We start from the raw sequence: 21,094 nt of genomic DNA, 5'->3' as shown, positions 1-21,094 counted from the left end.
AGTAGCAAGGACAGGGATTTGGAAAGCTTTGTCAAGAAGAGGGATTTGGGGTAGGTCTGGAAGAGAGCTGCAGAAGGGCAAGGAAGGAAACAAGAGAGCAGCGGTGGGGACTACTTGGCAAGGGGGAAGATAAGGCCAGAGATGCACAGATTGGTTCACGGGAAATAAGCCCATGGATGTGACTGCGCAGGAGATACACGCAGGCGAGGAGTGAGAGCGAGGCCAGTAAAGCAGGCACGGGGCTGGCACTTTCACCCAGAAAGCAGAGCTGCATTGGATATAAAGTGTACATTTAGGGGAGAGCAGAAGCGGCAAGCAGAAGTGGGGGCAAGCAGCAGTCATCACAATATTTCAGGGGAGCAAAGTCTTGACAGGTCACCAGATAGTGGACAAAGGAAGACATGAAGAGCATAGGAGCATGATGGAGAAAGAATCTCACCCATCTACCTGGTCTCCACACCTAGCCCATGGCCTGACAGAGAACCAGAGCTCAATGCTTGATGGACGAACCCTTGGTGCTTATTCGGATAAAGGAATACTACTGTCTCTCTGGGGTTCTGAGCGGCAGTGACTCTATAGCGTACCACTGCTTGGTTTAGCAAGTGTGAGGCAGAGTTTGCTTCCAGGCACGGTAACTCTGCAGTGACAGTAGGACACTACGTGACCCATTAATAGCTGAACTTTCTGAATAATCAGGAAATTCATTTGTATGCCTTGCCAAAAACCTTGAACACAGGTGTATCCGTTTTCTCATCTAAGCAGAATAGACTGATCACAATTAACCTTTACTTGGTGAGTAAGAATTCTACAATGACCCAGGTTTCAGTTTTTCCATACCTTCATTTATTCCCCGAACATCTCTTGTATATCTGCTATGTGCCTAGCAATGATCTGGGGTCAAGGTGAACCAGACAAACAGTCCTGGCATGCACACAGGGCCATGATGTTGACGGTAGAAGACATTATAAAACTAAAGGGACCCACATTAGGAAATGCTTTTAAAAACTAAAACTAAAGTTCCTGAAACCAGCTTTTTTCTTGTGATTTGCTTACTTCCTAAAAGCTAAATGAAGAAAAGTAACTCTGGTTAGAATGCAATTCTGATTAATAAGCTTCCAGCTAATAGTGTTTACTGGATGTATTTTCCAGCTTTGGACATGCAGCTTTGGACATACAGCTTTGGACATTCATGCAAACCAGAATGAAGCATGTCTAAACAAAGGTAAGATCTGTATTATAAGTGCTTCTGCAGTCCTCAGATGCAAGTTTAGATTTCAGAGGGATTAATTCACAAAGTATTGGCAAACCAAGGAGATACTGGAAAGACATCAATGACATCTGCCACACCTACTTACCAGGAAGCCTCTCAAAAAGAAATGAGAATGTGTGTTCTCACTAAAGATATATACTTGCAAAAATCACCCCTCCATCAATCACATCTTTTAAAAATTTTCTAATTCTGTTTATCTCTTTCAAAAGTTTCCTGTAACATAACAGGATGTTACTTGGATCTTTCCAATAAAAATAAAGAAAGTTAAGTTCTTAGCTGAGGAGCAGGCAAGGATGGAAATCAGAAAAATGCTGAGCAGGAACAGATGACCCAAGGGAAGATGACGCTCCAGAGATTAACCATGTGTCCAGATGCTCCCAGGAAAACAAGCAGCTCAGAATCTATAAGACAGCAGCAATCCCCAGCACCCCACACACCTAATAATGGTGTAACAAGTATTTCTCACAATAATCTTTCTGTATTAATTAAACTTGTAGGGGGAAACGCAGGCTCCCTGGGCCTGTGACTGACAGACTCCAGGGACTCAAGAAGCAAATTAACAGCATCAGCCTAGCTCCACAGAAGCTCAGCTGTAACCACGAGCACACAGGAGGACATGAGCAAGCCAGCCAGGGTGCTGGGTCTCGCAGGCGGCCCTGCTTCTGATCACCTTGTACCAGCTGCGGTCGTGCTCGGTGGCAGCGCTGTAGTACTGCAGCACTTTGGGGATTGTGCTCTCGTTGATGCCCTGTAGATTCAGCTGCCACTCTCCAAGTTTCAGGAAGCATCTGGAAGCAGAGAAACAAGCCCCCATGATGCTCCCTCCTCAAAACAGCCCTCGTAAGAGGGCCACGAATTGTTAGGGGGACACTGAAGCCCTTCTAGTATTTCCTCTTGTTCTCAGGAGGCAATGTGAAGGAGCCAGCAAAATTTTCAGCCATATGGAAGAAAGGAGATGGGCTTTTGGAATACATTTTTTTTTTTTTGAGATGGAGTCTCGCTTTGTTGCCCAGGCTGGAGTGCAGTGGCACGATCTTGGCTCACTGTAAGCTCCACCTCCCGGGCTCACGCCATTCTCCTGCCTCAGCCTCCCGAGTAGCTGGGACTACAGGCGCCCGCCACCACACCGGCTTAATTTTTTGTATTTTTAGTAGAGACGGCGTTTCACCGTGTTAGCCAGGATGGTCTTGATCTCCTGACCTCGTGATCCGCCCGCCTCGGCCTCCCAAAGTGCTGGGATTACAGGCGTGAGCCACCGAACCCGGCCTGGAATACAATTTTAAGATACCATCTTTCCATCTTGATCTTTGTCTCTCAATGACAGCATAAACCAGGTACCTGGTACAGATAGGTCTATATGGACCTATCTACCCCAAATCCAATTTTTTTGGGTGACAGTTGTTGAGAGTTACTTCTCTTATTGCTATATGGCTTCTCCCTTACTTTTCCCTTCCCCTCCATTCATTGAAATGAGATTAGCCCACATTTATTGACTGCTACTATATTCCAAGTGCTGCTTGAAATGCTTGACATTGTACTCTTTGCATTAATCCTCACACTACTTTACACCACCCTAGGAAATAGAAACTGTTATTGTCCCTTTTATATTGATAACTGAGGCACAGAGAGGTTAAGTCACTTCTCTGAAGTCAAATATCAAATCTGCAGCATAGGGTGGCACAGTGGCTCACACCTATAATCCCAGCACTCTGGGAGGCCATGGAGGGAGGCTGGCTGGAGTCCAGGAGTTTGAGACCAGCCTGGGCAACATTACACTTGTAGGGGGAAACGCAGGCCTGTTGTTTGCAGAGACCTCATTTCTACAAAAAACTAGCCAGTGTGGCGGCACGTGCCTGTAGCTACTTGGGAAATTGATGTAGGAGGATTGCTTAAGGCCATACTCTAGCCTGTGTGACAGAGCAAGACCATCTCAAAAAAGAAAGGCACCATATCTGACATTTGAAAACAAGGACTCTAACTCTAAAGTCAGATGCCAAGAGAACAGCACATGGGTGTTCTTGGGCTGCTGAACCTAGGAAAGCAAGTGGCAGAGACTTTGGAGCAGCATGATTTGGTGGTTGCCTGGGATCCCTACTGGAAAAGGAAAGAGATGTCAGCAATCAGCCACCCAAGAAGCCTTGAACTCCTCCTTGCTGCAGAAGCTGCTGGGATGACAGGGCTGGAATATGACTTGCCCCAGGTCAGTAGGGACCTCACCGGGCCATGAGCTTGTGCAGTTCCTGCTTATGCTGCTGGTCCTCAGTAGCGATGGCATGCTGGGCCTGTTGCTGCATGGTCTGGACAAAATGCTGCATGTGCTGGAAGGCATCGATCTGTAACAGGACAAAGGCACAGAGAGCCACTTGGTATGTGGCCCAACTTCAGAGGAAGGGAGCTACCGTTCATCTGATAGGCACATGAGTCAACCCCTCTCCAAAGAGAATACCCTAAAGCACAGGATGACGACCCCATAGGACAGAGGACCAGGGCGTGATGCTGGGAGAGGCTGGGCTTTTCAAAAACATTCATGACTTATTCAACTCAAGTCTTGGCTCTCCTCTGCCAACTATAATTACCAGTTTTATAAGCCTTGGCAGTTTCATGCCTGGCTACCCCAAATAAAAATTCCTATGAAGTAATTTGAAACAACTGCTTACTTCACTATCAATATGTTACCCTGGGGGATATCAGGCTTTTGGGAATTGTTTCAAGCTAATAAAACTTTGGTATTTGTTTACAACACCAGGGTACCTTGGACAGTCCAGCAGAGCAAAAACTATAGATTTAAAAATCATATAGCACCCAAATAAGAACACAGATTTGGGGTGAAGACCCTCATGCATTCACATGGAACAGGGAGAAGATATCAGCTCAGCAGACATCTGGTTCAACAGGGTGACTTAGGGGCAAAATCTCCAGAGCACCCTAAAGCAGATATATCTATTTACACTACGGGCTTGTATACAACGTGAGCAGAGGACATGTGAGTCAGGAACAGACAGCTGCACTGAGGAAGAGCAGAGACAGAATCACAGATCTGGGACTACTGTACAAGCCCGCCACATCCAGTCGAACCAGCATCTTGATAAGTGGGGTCCATATCACTTTTAAAGGGAAAAACAAATCTTTTGTTTTTTCTAGAGGGGGAAAAAACCCACAAATAGAAACAAAAATAATAATAAAGGGCTTCAAGGATGGAGATAGAATGTACAAACATCAAAAGCTCAAATGGAAAAACGGCAAAATCTAAGTGTGTTAACACAGGGAAAGGAAACATTATATGAGAGAATGTGAAAAAGAGACAATGTGTTCTGTGCTGCAGAAGAAAGAAAAAATCAAGACTTCAGATAAATAATAGTTATCCTTATGGTAAATCAAATAAGAGGTACTTTTGTTTGTTTTAAATAAAAACATGTTAGCCAGGTGCAGTGGCTCAGCACTTTGGGAGGCTGAGGCCAGCGGATCACCTGAGGTCAGGAGTTCCAGACCAGCCTCGCCAACATGTCAAAACCTGTCTCTACTAAAAATACAAAAATTAGCTGGGTGTGGTCGTGGCTGCCTGTAATCCCAGCTACTTAGGAGGCTGAGGCAGGAGAATTGCTTGAACCCGGAGGCAGAGGTTACAGTGAGCCGAGATCACACCACTGCACTCCAGCTTGGGTGACAAGAGCAAAACTCTGTCTCAAAACACACACAGACCACAAAAAAACATGTCAGTGATGATGGTCTTGAAGAAAATGAAACTCCCTAGCTTGGGGACCAGGACGATCCTCAGATGCTTTTCAATATAAGGAATTAATTGGCATGAAGAGATTGGGTTAACCCAGAGCCAGAATGACATGACAAACAATTGATCAAGCAGTTAATCCATTGCATGAGGACAGGGCAGGCACACAGATGTTCCAACACTTAACACCTGTCTCCCTCAGACGTCTGTCTTCACAGAGATCCATTACTCACCACCAGCTTTGAAAAATAAACTACATTAGTATCCCACACTTGGGAAGTGATAAATTTTCCTTTAATTTTAATTTTTAAAATTTAATTGTTTATTTCTTTAGAGACAGGGTCTCTCACTGTGTTACCCAGGCTGGAGTACAGTGGTACAATGATAGCTCACTGCAGACTTGAACACTTTTCCTCAAGTGATCCTCCTACCTCAGCCTCCCAGTAGCTGAAACTACAGGCACACACCACCACATCCAGTTAATTTTAATTTCAATTTTTAGTAGAGATGAGGTCTTGCTATGTTGCCCAGGTTGGTCTCGAATTCCTGGGCTCAAGCAATCCTCCCACCATGGCCTCCCAAAGTGCTGGGATTACAGGTATGAACCACTCTGTAGTTTTTTTTTTCTAGAACTACATTGACCCATCTTAAATCTGATTTTTTGTTTTGTTTTTTTGAGACAGAGTTTCGCTCTTATCACCTAGGATGGAGTGCAGTGGCGTGATCTTGGCTCACTGCAATCTGCCTCCCAGGTTCAAGTGATTCTCCCGCCTCAACTTCCCAAGTAGCTGGGAGTACAGGTATGCACCACCATACCCGGCTAATTTTTGCATTTTTAGTAGAGACGGTGCTTCACCATGTTGCCCAGGCTGGTCTCGAACTCCTGACCTCAAGTGATTCACCTGCTCGGCCTCCCAAAGTGCTGGGATTATAGGCGTGAGCCACCACACCTGGCTTAAATCTGATTATATGTATATAAAAAAAAGAATTGGGAGGCAGTAGTAAAAAAAATCCATCACTAAAAAGGTGATAACTCAGTGTGATCATGGTGTACGTCACGCAGGTAGGAGCTAAACCAGGAACTCTGACACTAGGTGCTTTTCAGAGCTCATAAGCTACCTGCATTAACAATCCAGACACTGGGTTTAAACTCTTTGGTGGACTTAATACGGAGCTGAACAAAATATAAACTGCCAAAGCTGGGGAGGCTGGGTATTACGTTTGGATTTGAAGCTCAATATTTCATTTATCCAGCATAAGAGAATCCAATATCTTTCTACTGTATAGTACAAGGCAACTTATTTTCAAGGAATTGGAAATTTTCTATTTAAAATTTGTTTTCTCCATCCCCAGGAAACGAAAAAAGGGAAAAGTGATTCTTTCCCTCTTATAAATGAAGACCTGTCACTTGGAAGAAGGGGCTTCTCATAGGCCCGCAGGATTTTAGTTAGGCACAATATTCTGGTTCTAGATTGCATGGGTGGGTTTGTGGGCAAGAACAACGGCCTTGGCTCAGTGAAATTTTACAGAAGACCAGCCTGTCTCTGGACTCTGTGAAGTGTCACGTCTAGGAAAACATGATACATATACCCATAGCCTGATGCCTTCCAGGATAACAGGGTCTGCTTTTCCCATAAATACTTTCCTTGCCTCAGGCAAGGCAGAGCATGATTCTTGTTAACAGTGGAGGAAAGTAAGGCTCAGTGAGTGTCTTGATCAGCAGCACAATTATTAAGTAGTCAGTTTTCTTTGGGTAGCTCCTTAACTATGAAGATATGACATCTCTAGTTCTGGGCTTGAAATCCCAGCACTTTACTTTAAATAGGTTCCTAATTTTTAATTCCACCAGAATTTGGGCTACTAAGAAAGACTATTCTATGGAGAAGTTGGGCTGGGGTCTTATGTTGAAAGAAGCCACTCCTTGCTTGAGATATTACCCAAAAGACTTCTTCGGCCTGCCTTGGGCAAGACAGTCAAAGACTTGGAGACTATACATAGCAGGGAAACCAGACTATACTCAGATTCAGCACCTTCTGTTTTTCTCATTTGCCTGGAGGAGGTCAGGCTTTGAATCAGAAATGCTCTGGCCTGGGAGGCTCACAGAGACTGAAAAATAAAACAAAACAACAAAAACAAACAAAATATCCAAGCTGCACATTTGAAGAAGGAAACTTAGGTCATTGGTACTGCAGTAAATCCCAAAGACCAGGTGCCTGGGTACAGGCTAGCTGATCCCACTCTGGGTGGCATTCACAGCCACCCTGAGTCAGTCATATATAAAATTAGTCAATTTCTAGACCCAGTCCCCAGATCTCCTAAGTGTGCCTTCCACAGAAACACAACTTCTATTTTATGAGATCTCCCCACAGCAGAGGCTCCCAGTGGGTTTTATTCCTCTCTCATCTCAGGTACCTCACTGTGGGGGTCACAATGGGGAGAGAAGGCTACTTGGTACTCCCTCTTCCTTTTCGTAAGAAGGAGGAAGGGGAAGCCAAAGCAGGTGCTGACTTTGCCTCCAGGGCCTACCGGTTATTAGTCCTCACCATCATCCAGGCAGATTGCTTAAAGAAAAAAACCCCCAAACCAGGAGCCACATCTATTTCCCAAGGGCTTGTCTGTAAATAAAGTCAGAGGAATTCTACATTGGCTTCAAGATAACTTTCCCTCCTGGTTTCAGCATTACACCCTGCATGTTATTCCTTTTGAATCCAAACTGATGACAGGAGAGGAGACCAGAAGTCTGAAAAACTCAAATTGGTCTTGTGAAAGTTCTAGTCTGTGTATTCACAAATCTGCTCTTTTTTGTACCAAACAGCCCATCTTCTCTTAGGGGTAGAAAGTGTGCCTTTTCTATGTCCCAGCACTTTCTAGATACAAATACATATAACTGTGATCACATTCATTGGTTTGATCAATGGTATACATGTATCTCCTCAACTATGATTCACTTTATGAAATCAGGCCAAATAGCTTCATAACAGGAAGAAACTCCTGGACATTGTGAGTAGGTGGTTTAAACACTGTTTCTTTTCTGGCCTTAAAGGGGCAGAGAGAAGCAGATCAGGCGGGCATTCTGGAGAAGGTGGTCTGTTCTGGATGCACTGGGATACAGACCTTGCGGGCGCTCTTCCACATGTTTTTCATGTAGGCATAGGTCACCTGAGGGTGAACTGTCGGCAGGGGATGGTCAAGTTGCCGAGATGGATCAACTCCCAGGAGCAACACTAAGGTTTTATGAGCAAGAGCCTTAAAATAAGAGAGACTGGGTTACAGACAGAACTGGACAGCCCAGGGACACCCTGGGGCCCTACCTGCCCATGTGGGTGGGTGGGTGTCACTCACCAGTCTGCCACTCTTGCCACACAGGCTTGCGTACTTGAGCCAGGTTCTCATGTCTTCATGAGGGCTGACCACAAGGGACCGCACCATAAGGATTTTCTGCCAGTCCTCTACGATACGCTGGCAGCCCTAGAACATTCAAAAGTGAAGATCAGATATGTCTTCTGATACATTGTTTTTGAGGCAGAGTCTTGCTCTGTCGCCCAGGCTGGAGTACAGTGGTACAATCTTGGCCCACTGAAACCTCTGCCTCCCGGGTTCAAGCAATTCTCCTGCCTCAGCCTCCCGAGTTGCTGGGATTACAGGCATGAGCCACCGTGCCTGGCCTTCTGATACATTTTAACTTCCCTGCAAGTCACAGTCAAATCCACTGTGAAACACAAAGGAGATTTGCTAATAGAATCTAAGCTTTCACTGTGAGTGAAATACCCTTGGGCAGTGGTTCCCAACCTTTTTGGCACCAGGGACTAGTTTTGTGGAAGACAATTATTCCATATATTGGGCAGGGGCGGGGGAATGGTTTTCGGATGACTATTCTACCTCAGATCATCAGGCATTAGATTCTCATAAGGAGTGTGCAACCTAGATCCCTTGCATGCACAGTTCATAATAGGGTTCATGCTCCCATGGGAATCTAATGTGGCTGCTGATCTGACAGGAGGTAGAGCTTGCCCATCCCTCACCTCCTGCTGTGCCTCCCGGTTCCTAACAGGCTACCCACCGGTCCCTGGCCCTGGGTATGGGGACCCCTGCCCTTAGGGACTTCTCAGCAGTTTGAGAGATGGTATAGCATGGGTTTGGAGCTTGAATCCTGCCTCTGCCACTTGCTACCTATGTGACTTTGGGCAAATCACTTAACCTCTGACAGATCTGTAGAGTGGAATAAAAACAGTACCAGTTTCATAGGGATACGGCAAGGATTAAATAAATTAAATGATTGATTTCAATTTATTTTGTGAATGGTGAATATAATACATAATACATCTTTAACTTTAAAATTTTGTTTCAGTCTTTCTGGTTGAAGATGACTATCACTGACAAAGAAATTAAATTTAAAATGTATCATCCAAAGTTCAAAAATGAATTAAATGTAAATAAGTTTAAATAACTTTCAAGTGACATTGTTTTTAAGTTGGTGGCATTTATATTTCTAAAGTTATTAAAGCCTCAACCTCCATTAAGACTTCTGAAAAAACAAAAGACTGTTGAGATACCCTGTATGTTGGCATCTTAGATTCTTTCTTCTTCATTTCTACTTGTCTGAGATAAAAAAGTATACACAGAAGAGGAAATGCTTCATTCAGTTACACTTAGAAATTATTCTTCTTTCTTTTTTTTGACAGGGTCTCACTCTGTCACTCAGGCTAGAGTACACTGGTGCAATCACGGCTCACTGCAGCCTCAACCTCCCAGGTTCAAGCGATCCTCCTGCCTCAACCTCCTGAGTAGCTGGGACTATGGGCGCACACCACATCTGGCTAATTTTTGTATTTTTTGAAGAGACGGAGTTTTGCCATGTTGCCAAGGCTGGTTTCCAACTCCTGGGCTTAAGCTATCTGCCCGCCTCAACCTCCCAATGTGCTGGGATTATATGTGGGATTGCTCTTGTTGCCCAGGCTGGGGTGCAGTGGTGCGATCTCGGCTCACTGCAACCTCTGCCTCCCGGGTTCAAGCGATTCTCCTGCCTCAGCCTCCTGAGTAGCTGGAACTACAAGTGCATGCCACCACGCCTGGCTAATTTTTGTATTTTTAGTAGATACAGGGTTTTGCCATGTTGGCCAGCCTGGTCTTGAACTCCTGACCTCAAGCGATCCGCCTGCCTCAGCCTCCCAAAGAGCTCGGATTACAGGCATAAGCCACCATGCCTAGCCAAGTGAACTCCTTTTTCACCCTTGTTGATAAGAAGTCAGACTCAGAAGGGGAGTTCCTGAGATCTACTGTTTCATGGTAAATTCCATGAACCCATGGAGCTGAACTCCACGGACATAAACTTAAAAGTCTAGCAACAATGATCTCAGGCTTTTAGCCATGATAAGATGCAGTCTGAGCCTGACTGGAGAACCCAAGGCAAGAAGAGATCCAGTGCCAGTAATGCTGACCTCTCTAACTGCCCTATGGGAGGGTCTTAGGAACCAAAAGCATTGTGCAACTCCAAAGAAGAGTAACAAACATGTATTTTTCCACTACTATAATACTGGTTGGGGATTTTAATTTAAATGATTTGACCACAAAATGGCAGTTTTCTAGCCCCAGCAGTTCATTTGACAGCAGGCCATCCACAAGAGCCAAATTTCCACTATAAATGTAATGCTTTATTTTCAGGCCTTGGACTACAATTTTCCATCCCATGAAGTGTGACAACAATGATTTAGAAAGTTAAAATAACAGAAAAAAGTACATTGAGTGATTGTTTTTTGTTACTTCTCACCAATAGTTAGGTCCTCCCAGATGCTGAAATAATTTGGCCTCCCATAAGCCAAAAAGCATCTTGCTGCCTCAAGATAGGAAAGTCACGAAGGCTTAAGGTGGTAACAGTGTCCTGGACCCAGTAAAGTCAGACAGGCATCTCTCTTCCCAGGACTCATTCCATGCATCCCCTCCCCTCCAAGTCTACATTTGGATCAAGTCCCACTTGTCAGACTGTCAGAAGGTTCATCAGATCTCTGCTGTAGAAACTCTTTATTATAGGCATTTCAAAGAACTGGGGTGTGTACAAATTAAGTGGGAAATGCTTATTTGTGGAATTCTTTCTGGTGCCCAGGAGACAATTTTCCATCAAAACATTCACTGGGCATTTCATAATTACTAATAAAACATGTAAAAGAACTGTATGTGCTCATTTCAGAGCCATAAATGACTATATTCATAGATGTTCCCGTGCCCATTGCTCTCTCCTTTCCAGGGGAATGTGCCCTGAACTTCCTAGGCAGGAATGCAGTTTGGAGTGAGAGGGTTTTGTCACAGCCTACTGAGACGCCTGAAGCACAAACTTCGACTGGTCTGAAGTGAGAATTTGGAATTAGGTGGGGATCTAGTTGAGAGGAAATGGCTTATAATTGGGGGGATAGATTATGATAGGCAGGGAGACAAATGGTTTCTGGAGTGGTAAAGGCTTTCTCTCTTTTTTTCTTTTGCTGATGAACTTCCTATCCTACCCACTCAAGGAATGGGAGAACTGGCCATCCTTCCCAGAACACTTAAGACTCCTGACTCCCAGAACTGGAGTGACAGTTCCTCATGTTAAAATGATCAGAATGTGATAATGAAAATACTGATGGAGGACTTGGGAAAGCTTCTCTACAAGGGGAAACTGCAGTGGAAAAAAGTCTCAATGCAGGCGACAGGATGACTCTGACCTAAGTAACTATCAACAGGAGGAGTTGGCCAATGAGAACCTAAGGCAACCCCATTTGAAAAGCTAGTGCGGGTGGCCTGCAAGTATAGTTAGAACAGTGGTTCTTAGCTTTGGCTTGTGGAATCATCTGGGGGAACCTGAAAAGATACTGATCCTGAGTCTCTCCCCAGAAATTTAATTGGCCTTGGGAATAGCCTGGGCATCAGGACTTTAAAACGCTTTCCAGGTGATTCTACTGTGCCGCTAAAGTTGAGAACCAATGATTTTGAGATTATGATTCCTGACTGGTCACAGGTGTCATTTATTAAAAAACATTTTTTTTAATTCCTAGAGGAGAGAGTAAGAGACGGGAAAATTGGCCATTCTCTCACAGCTTAAGCTTAGATGAGGAGCATTTGAGTATTCTGCTTTGTATGCAAGCCAAGCAACACACTGGTGGAGGAGGCAGGAAAAGCAAGTTGAGTAAGAGAGGGAGTGGAGGGGGGCACTCTCCCAGGTCCTGGAAGGGGCAGGGGTAGGCGGGTGAACTGGGGCTTTCTACCAAGCTCACCTGCAGTCTCTCCCACCAGATCTGGCGGATGATCTCTCGTCGCTCGGGGACAAGTTTGTACTGGATAACCTCCTCCAGCTCGGACAGCATGTGGCAAGAAACCATGGCCTGATGGAAGCAAATCACATTCCAAACTAATTACTGCACAAACAATCCAAAAGACAGGATTTAAATCATTCCTTCTGGTGTCAGGGTATCTGCCGATCAGAGAAAACAGGCATGTTTCCAGCAGCCTGTGAGTTCTCAATAGCCCATTCTGAAAAAAGTATGGAAATAAGCCTCAAAAATGACAATGTGCAGAATAGTTGACACTTACCCCATATGCCCGACTGTAACTCTCTCCTGCCATCGCAGTTAATTCAGCATCCAGCAGGTCCCTGGCCTTGTCAATGCACTAGAAGAGAAACAACCCTTGGGACTGAGCTCTGGACTTGGGAGCTTAGGGTTATTTTAGGGCACCCCAACTAGCTACAGAAGTTATCTGTCTCACTTAAATTCCAGGGACGAAGAGAGAAATTTGCTGAAGAAAGGCATTTTCCCAGAAGTGAATGGCTTGAGAGGAGGTATTATCCAATTTCTCATCAAAGACAGAAATGCATGGCATCCAAAACTTTAACATCTATCTAAGGTAACATACACAATCTTAGGTGGCAAGGGCATGGGAATGAGGGCTGTAAAACTGAATCATGGGTTCTTGCATCTCAAGAGGACATAATTGGGGATCTACCTTTTTTTTTCTGAGACACAGTCTCACTCTGTCACCCAGACTGCAGTGCAGTGGCGTGATCTTGGCTCACTGTAGTCTCCACCTCCCAGGTTCAAGCGATTCTCCTGCCTCAGCCTCCCAAGTAGCTGGGATGCTGGGACTACAGGTGCCCGCCACCATGCCCAGCTAATTTTTGTATTTTTAGTAGAGATAGGGTTTCGCCATGTTGGGCAGGCTGGTCTCGAATTCCTGGTCTCAAGTGATTCATCCACCTTGGCCTACCAAAGTGCTGGGATTACAGGTGTGAGCCACTGTGCCCAGCCTGGGGATCTACCCTCTTTTAACTTTTCCTTGCTGGGCATGTTTATGAAAACAGATTCTGCACACACTTCAATGGCCTCAGGTGGTAGCTCTGGCTTCCAAGCACCCTCTGTCCTTATTAGGGGGTGCCTCTGAAATTGGCAGAGATGCCCAATCCTGTGCATGTGAACGGGAGCTCTTGTGTCTCTGACAGAGACAACCAAGATCTTGGTTCTCATCACACAGATGAGAGCCTGGAGGATGCCACAGCACTGCAGTTTGAGTTTCCTCTGTGCCATCAATTAAAAATCCCTCATGCAGAGCTTTTCCCGTTTTTGAATGTTTAAGGTTAATTATAGTGTCCCAATGCCTTAAGTGCTCAGATCATTTACCAGGGCACCTCATTTAGTCTCGTGTCTGACAGGGTGGATGGGATTACTGCATTATTTCATTCTGCAAGTCAGCACACTATTTGCAAATAAGTACTAGCTTCCTCGGAAGGTAATCAATGTGTGACATGCCTGCATGGCCAGAAGACCCTTGTGACTGATTTCTGCCGCACAGTGAGACTGCTGGCTCTCTGACTCCTATCTTTTGGTGAAATACAGCTTCTCTCTACAGCAAGGGATGTAACGATGACCCAACAAGCTAACTCCAAAAGCAACTGAGACAGCAGCTTCCAGAACACATTTGCCCCCCTCAGAACAAAAAGTAGCCCCAGCAGACCTGCTGGCAGTCTTCTGAGTGCAATGCATCAAAACCATTCAAATGCACTCACAAAGTCAAGTAAACATCAGACCTGAAGTATAACAGCTATTTACTGAAGCTCCGTGTGCTCAGAAGCACTACAATCTTTTCCCTGCTGAGAGATCTGGGTGCATGCAGGTTTTTACCTGTTGTGCCAAGGAGAAGAGGTCCTGATGCAGTGCCAGCACAGCTCTATAAAATGCCCCATCATGGGTGTCCCGAGGGATCATACAGGTGTATTCTTCCATGCTGTCCCACTGACCTATACACACACACACATACACAAAGCATCAAGGGGGTTGGCTGGTTGGGCTAAAGGCATCTCAAATAGGTCTTACCATTGTTACTTTCCTTTAGCTTGGGATACAAACAAGACAAATGCACTTGAGCCTCATGTACCAAAATCCTGCAGAGCCCCTATACACACTATGCAGGTTGACTTAACAAAAAAAAAAAAGCCACATCTCTCTCCTAAACACAGGACTCCATGGCTGCCCAGGGAGCATCTTGACAGATGAGGGGGGAAGTGCATGAGTGTGAAGTCTGCACATCAAGTGGGCTGAATGCAGCACCTCATTATCCTAGAGAACGCTCTCAGGTTTCTCCAGGTGAAACAAAATTGCTTTCTTCCCTACTAGTGAGGCAGCTCACAGTTCAATGGTATGTTGGGAAATTACATTTTCCTCTAAACAATTGAAAATAGCCATTACACAGATGATAGGGGACAGGATTAGACACATAGCTTGCCCATTTCATTCTGGCAACATCTTTGCCTCAGGAGGGAGGAGATAAACATTGTAAGCAACTCCATTATAACAAAAAGCTGGGCTAGGTCACAGCACAGTGGTCTCTGTGTCATGTTAGACTGGGGAAATGGCTGCATCCGGGAAGAGGTATTTACTTCTCCTGGTGGGGTGAGTATGTATCAAATGCCAGGATTTCCAAGACCATCTGCAGAAAAGATATCAGCTTCATTAGCTGCAAACTGCAGGGCTGCCAATTTTACAAGGCATTTTCCTGCCTCTCACTCCAGACCATCGGCTCATCCATTCTCTATGCCTCTGGGCACAAGCAAATAGCTAACGATGACTCCTCAGGAAGCAATTTGTTTTTGAAAAATGTTCCGGATCTAGCCCAGAGCTCATGAAAGCAAAGGGTATAAGCTCTGTGACTCAAGAGGGACAGAAGAAGAGAATGGAGGTAGAATGTTATGTAACTTTCCTCTGGGCTCCACAGGTGAAGCTTTTCACTAGGGACGTTCTACATATCCTTTCCCTTCTTATCAAGACCATCTCTGGAACAGATATTGATAATCTTCTTAGCTGGGGCCCAGTGTCAGAAATTGACATGTCTGCAGGGATTGAAAGGAAATCTCTGTTTTAAAATACTCTGGGAGTAGGAGTGAGGTGGGTAAGAATTGGGGCAGCAAAGAGGAGAACAGAGACAATAAATGGTGAAAATGTTTGTAATTGCTGGAAAAGGTGACGGGCAGATGGGGGTTTATTATACTATAATCTTCACTGTTACATATATTGGGAAAGTTCTAAACTATAAGAAATATGAATAAAAGGAGATAGACAACTGTCTTCTCCCTTTACTCCTGCTTGGGATAAAAACATGACATGGGGAGCTCCAGCAACCATGCTGGATCATGTGAACTTTAAAATGGAGGCACAGGCTGAGCGTGCAAAGCAGCAATCTGGAAAAAGGCTAATGATAATAGAGCCAAAATACTAGTCTGGAAATGCTTACCTCTAGATTTCATTTATAAGAGAGGAAAATAAATCATTATCTTGCTTTAGGCAACCAAAGCCAAATCCTACTGTGGTGTAAGACGAAATATGTTTGATCTTTGTCCCTAGTGCCTGGTATAGAGCTATCAAAAACCCTTTGCATTTCCTGAGTGATAGAAGTGTTCTTTATTATTCATAATGAGCCCCTACTGATTATGCTGATAAGGTAGAATAGTTTAAGAAAAAATTTATTTATTGAGAAGGTCAACTACAGAGACGACTTTAGGCATAGCTGGATGCAGGAACCTAAAGAGAGTTCTCCTCATCTCTCTTTAAAACAAAAAAATGAGGGCCACCCGCAGTGGCTCACGCCTGTAATTCCAGCACTTTGGGAGGCCGAGGCGGATGGATCACGAGATCAGGAGTTCAAGCAGCCTGGCCAATACGGTGAAACCCTGTCTCTACTAAAAATACAAAAATTAGCTGGGCGTGGTAGTGGTGCCTGGAATCCCAGCTACTCGGAGGGCTGAGGCAGAGAATTGCTTGAACCCGGGAGGTGGCAGTGAACCAAGATTGTGCCACTGCACTCCAGCCTGGGCGACAGAGTGAGACTCCATCTCAAAAAAAAAAAAAAATTGTGTGTGTATATATATACACACACATACATATATATGTATACATGTATACATATATGTGTGTGTATATGTGTGTGTGTGTATATATATACACACACATATAAAATTGGTAGAGATGGAGTGTCACTATATTGCCCAGGCTGGTCTCAAACTCGCGGGCTCAAGTGATCCTCCACTCAAGCCTCACGGAGTGCTGGGATTACAGGTGTGAGTCACCACACCCAGTCTCCTCATCTCTTGTTTCTGCTTTCAACTGCAAAGGTAAATGGAGACAGAGAGATGCATACCCTAATACCCTGCTGAATGTGTGGGCATAGGACCCCACTAACCTTGCAGAATATCCAAGCCTATTGCCAAAGAGATTGGTTCGCTAAGTAGCATGTGACTTAAACTTTGCCTAACATTGTCTCTCCCTCCTTCTCCCCTTCCAGGATGGGGCTGGTTACCAGAAAGACCAAGTAATTACCAGGTTTGAACTTTCAGCCCTGTCCACTGACATCCAGGAAAGGTGAAGAGGTTGAAAATTAACGGCAATAAAAACTCTTGAACAATGAGCTTCCAGGTTGATGAAGGTGCTGGGAGGGTGATGGTAAACCTCAGTACCACACAGGACATAAACTTCTGCACTCTAGACCCTTCTAGACCTTCTCTCATTGTATCTGTTCATCTGTATCTTGTATAATACCCTTTATAGGAAACCAGTACATGTAAGTAAAAGTGTTTCCTTTTGTTCTGTGCGCTGTCCTACCAAATTATCACACCTGTGGAGGAGAGTTATGTTAACCCTGATTTACAGCTGGTCAGTGAGAAACACAAGTCACAACCTGGAACTTGTGATTGGCATCTGAAGTGGGGCAGTATTTTGGGATGAGCCCTTAACCTGTGGGATCTGATGCTATTTCCAAGTAGACAGTGTCAGAAATAAACTACCTGACACCCCATTGGTGTCTGCTGACAATGGCTTGGTGTATGGGGAAAAGCATCTGGCATCAGTATTCTGTGTGAGTGTGCTAAGTGTATATTTCTCACCCACTAAATCTCAATTTTGATTTTGTGCACTCTTTTCCTTGGCCTTCCAACGAAGATCCAATTTTCCCCATGTCCAACAAGTTCATAAAAATCATCAGGTAGAAAGGACAGATGGAAGGTGTAGAAGTAGGTGGATACAGACCGTTTTTACACTTCCACAGACCTGGATCTCCACCTAGAGCCAGCGCCTTACTCTTCTGATGCGAGCCCCTAGCCTCACTCACCCCATTCTTGATGGGGTGCCTGTGAGGGAAGCTTTACCTAAACCCCATGCAGCTGCAGCAGCCATCCGGGCCATCTTGGCTTGGGTCTCATCATTAACCAGGGTCCACTTTTCACAGCACTGCTGGTGGAGTTGACCCCTGAAGGAAATGAATTATACAGTCAGATTAATCCAAATCTCCTTAAACTACCAATCTTCCTCTCCTGCCCCTTGGGTTAGTTGAGGACTACACAGGAACTGGACACCTTTAATAAAAAAGCACATTCTACCAGGTCACATAATAGATAATGAATGGCCTATTTGTTGTTTCTATGATCTGGTGCTCATAATTTGTCTGGGTGAGTTTATCAAGGATAGGAACCATGTCTAACTCTGTGATATGAAATGTCCTGAACATCTGGCTCCCTTCATAAATATTAAATAACTTCTCTCCTATGCCAAAGAATTCTGGGCTCTTTCCCTTTGGCAGGCCTACAGAGAAAGCAATCTGAAGAGACGCATCTGGACATTCATTTTGGGCTCAAAGCTATAGGGAGAACTGGCTCCTAAAAGTATTATACAAATGGTTTCAGTCTGAAATGAAACCCAGATGAAATCAATCTGTACAGAGAAAGGCTCTACAATGGTCACATCTACAGAAAGCTAGATGCTGCTTATTCTCAGAATTTTGCACAATTAACTGAATGTGAAGGAGGACTATGAGATATTGAGATATGAATGGTGCTTAAGACACCCCAACAAACAAAGAGAATGCGGAAGCCCTAGAATAAGGTCTTGCTATTGACTGTTGAAATTCCCTCTCATGTTTCGCTTCTCAATAAAAAGAAATAAACTCTGCTATTATGCAAATCCGAGCCCCGGATTTCATATGAGTTTCAAGATGCAGCTAGGAGACTCCTTAATTTTTCCTGCTTTCTGAAAGACATGCTGCAGGATGATTTAACTTTGCACTGGAGGTGTAGTCACGAGGAAGGGCACAAGTTCTAAGTGGCCCAGGTCAGAAGCCTCATGGAACATGAGCTGCTCTCTACTCTAAGGTGGTGGAGAAGGGCGGGGATAAAGAGGCTGAAGTCAAACCCTGCAGAAGGAATCTAGGCTCACCAAGAAGCTGACTGTGGACTATGTCAGGAGAGGTACTCAGGGCCATTATCCAGCATTGCAGTACGGCGGATATTAACTTTGAAGTCTCTCTGGCACATGATCAAGGGAACCAGGGACACAAGCACTCTGGCTCAATACAGAGCTGAGACCAAAAAGAAGAACTGGTGGCCATGATGCCCTATACACTTACTGAAGCTCCATTACGGGAGCAGGATAAACCTCTGTGTTGGTTTCCTGCCACTGAGACTTAAAAATCTTCACTCCTGGGCCCTGCTAGGGGTTCCCTTAGAGCAGTAGTTCTCAAACGAAGTGTATCAGAATTCCCTAGAGGGCTCCTTCAGATGGCTGGGCTCCACTCTCTGAGTTTCTGACTCATTAGTGTTGGGGTAGGAGCTGAGAATGTGCATTTGTAACAAGTTTCTATGTGACGCCAAAGTTGCTGGACCAGGGGCCACAGTTTGAGAACCACTGGCTTAGAGCAGAGGCACAGCTCATCTGCACAGCATATTTTTATAACGATCCTGACTAGAGGTAGGAGAGAAAGCTGCATGATCTCCAAATGGTCCTTCTAATTCTATAATTTAAAATTTACAGCTGGTGAACACAAGTAACTTGGATGAATGCATCCTCCATGCAAGCTGTCCCTCCTAACTCAGCCTTCCTCTACTATTTTGTTAGGATCAGCTGATTCTGTGCCACAGGACCAAGGATGTAATTTTTTTTTTCATCTAGAGCAGGAAGCAAGTTCAGTGCTGAAATCCCACAAACTGTTACAAGAGACAAAGCAAGGAGCAACGTAGGAACAGCAACTCGGAAAGGCAAGCCCTAGCAGTGAACCTCGCACTGCCTTCACCATGTAGCTGTGTGGGAACAGCTGTCAGAACCTGGTCAGTACACAGACAACAGCTCTGCTCTTCCACAAACATTTGTTACAAAAAATAATGCAGAATATACTGAGTCCTGCCTCTCAAAGGCGGTTGGGTGGGGGGCAAAACCAAATAAATAAAAAACACGAGACTGTTTTATGGGGCAACAACTAGGATAGCTGTTGTTTTCTGATACCTTTTACTACACACAGGGAGGACTAGGTAAAAGGTACACCCTCTGGGACTTTGATTTTCTCACCTAGTGTTGGGGCAAAAAACGCAGAAAGTGTAGCACATATACTAAAATTGGAACGATACAAAATTGGAACGATATAGAGAAGATTAGCATGGTCCCTGAAGATTTAAAACGAACAAAAAGTTTAGGAAGTATTCTTTCATTTGGAATGGCTCCATGGCTCCTCTTAGGGTTGAAGGCCTATGATCTCACTCCCGAGGAATCTGTTCTCAGTGACTAGAGGCTCTGTGGGAACAGTGTGAGGAGGGGGTTCACTTTAGTTCACTTTGGCTGCAGGTGTGGCAGTCCGCACCATAGGGCTGGGCGGGGCGGGGGGTGGGGATTGCCTAGTTCTCACAGCCTCCTGGAGGCAGACAAGCACGGGGAAAACGGGAAGGGTCTCTGCTCACTGGTAACTCCAGATCATTCCGGATGCCACCTCTGACGAACATCTGCCTCAGGCATGTTCAGGATATACGCACAAAATAAATTTAGAAATTGCACTCTAAACAGAGTTGACTGAAGAAACCATATCAGAAACCTGCATATGATCAGGAAAAATATTCTGCTTCTTTCATCTCATTTTAAAATTTCTTTTAGTCTCCCACATTCTTAAATCCTTTGGTCAGCATTACTAGCCACTTATGCTTTATAGATAATTATAAAACTCGAAAGAACCCAAGAGATCAGAGGTATTTGGGACTGAGAACGGCAATATCAGGAGATCGGTATCACTCAGCTTGGTCATCTCAACTTCTGTGAGCCTCAGTTTCTTCAACTATAACACAAAAGAACTGCAGGAAACCACATCACAAGTCTCTTCCAATGCATCCAATCTGTTCCTACTAACCCAGCTAGGAAAAGTGGTCCTCTTTAATGTGAAAGGAGAGGAGTGGAAGGGGAAGGGGCCAGGAGAGGTTTCGAGAAGGAAGAAACAGTGCAGAGGATTTCAAAAGTACAAAAAGGAGCAGCAGAAGAGGGCAATTCAAAGAACGGAACAAATGAATGTGGGATTTGGAGAAAAGTGAATAATTTGGCCAGAGCTCAGATTATGAGAGAAGGGTTCATTGAGAAATGTGCTGAACAAGCGGGCTCGTGCCACAATAGGAAAGACTTTGAATGCCAGGCTGTGATATTTATATGTAAATCCAATGGCAACAGTCAAACACTTAAGTATTTTAGGAATTGATTAGAGTTGAATTTTAAGAACACTTCCATCCCGTTTTATCTTTCCCATAACAAGATATGATTGTATGACAGCTGATCTGAAAGTAGAAA

The 21,094-nt window shown here is 44.6% G+C and overlaps 1 protein-coding gene and 1 long non-coding RNA gene across 7 annotated transcripts in view; one reads left to right on the top strand and one right to left on the bottom strand.

Annotated features, from left to right (window-relative positions):
* Positions 1 to 21,094, bottom strand: part of MTOR (mechanistic target of rapamycin kinase) — a 149,312-nt gene that overhangs the window by 25,374 nt on the left and 102,844 nt on the right. For all 6 annotated transcript variants that reach the window (XR_013407950.1, XM_077974288.1, XM_015111100.3 and 3 more), the window contains 8 exons: positions 17,653 to 17,753; positions 14,141 to 14,256; positions 12,558 to 12,635; positions 12,242 to 12,349; positions 8,340 to 8,465; positions 8,112 to 8,243; positions 3,488 to 3,603; positions 1,941 to 2,058 (listed from right to left, as the gene is read on the bottom strand). Coding sequence is in view for 5 of the 6 variants with exons in the window: in XM_077974288.1 (XP_077830414.1) it covers positions 1,941 to 2,058; positions 3,488 to 3,603; positions 8,112 to 8,243; positions 8,340 to 8,465; positions 12,242 to 12,349; positions 12,558 to 12,635; positions 14,141 to 14,256; positions 17,653 to 17,753 (895 nt within the window). In the remaining variant the exon portion in view is untranslated. The remainder of the gene's footprint in view (positions 1 to 1,940; positions 2,059 to 3,487; positions 3,604 to 8,111; positions 8,244 to 8,339; positions 8,466 to 12,241; positions 12,350 to 12,557; positions 12,636 to 14,140; positions 14,257 to 17,652; positions 17,754 to 21,094) is intronic.
* LOC144336334 (uncharacterized) lies at positions 11,502 to 17,064 on the top strand. Its single transcript, XR_013407994.1, has 4 exons — positions 11,502 to 11,592; positions 12,261 to 12,476; positions 12,743 to 12,869; positions 16,794 to 17,064. It is a non-coding gene; the product is annotated as an uncharacterized LOC144336334 (long non-coding RNA).

Source organism: Macaca mulatta, chromosome 1 (genome assembly GCF_049350105.2).
Source record: "Macaca mulatta isolate MMU2019108-1 chromosome 1, T2T-MMU8v2.0, whole genome shotgun sequence".
Classification (NCBI taxonomy): Eukaryota; Metazoa; Chordata; class Mammalia; order Primates; family Cercopithecidae; genus Macaca; species Macaca mulatta.
The sequence above is the reverse complement of the archived record's forward strand: the minus strand, read 5'-3'. Positions and strand labels throughout refer to the sequence as shown.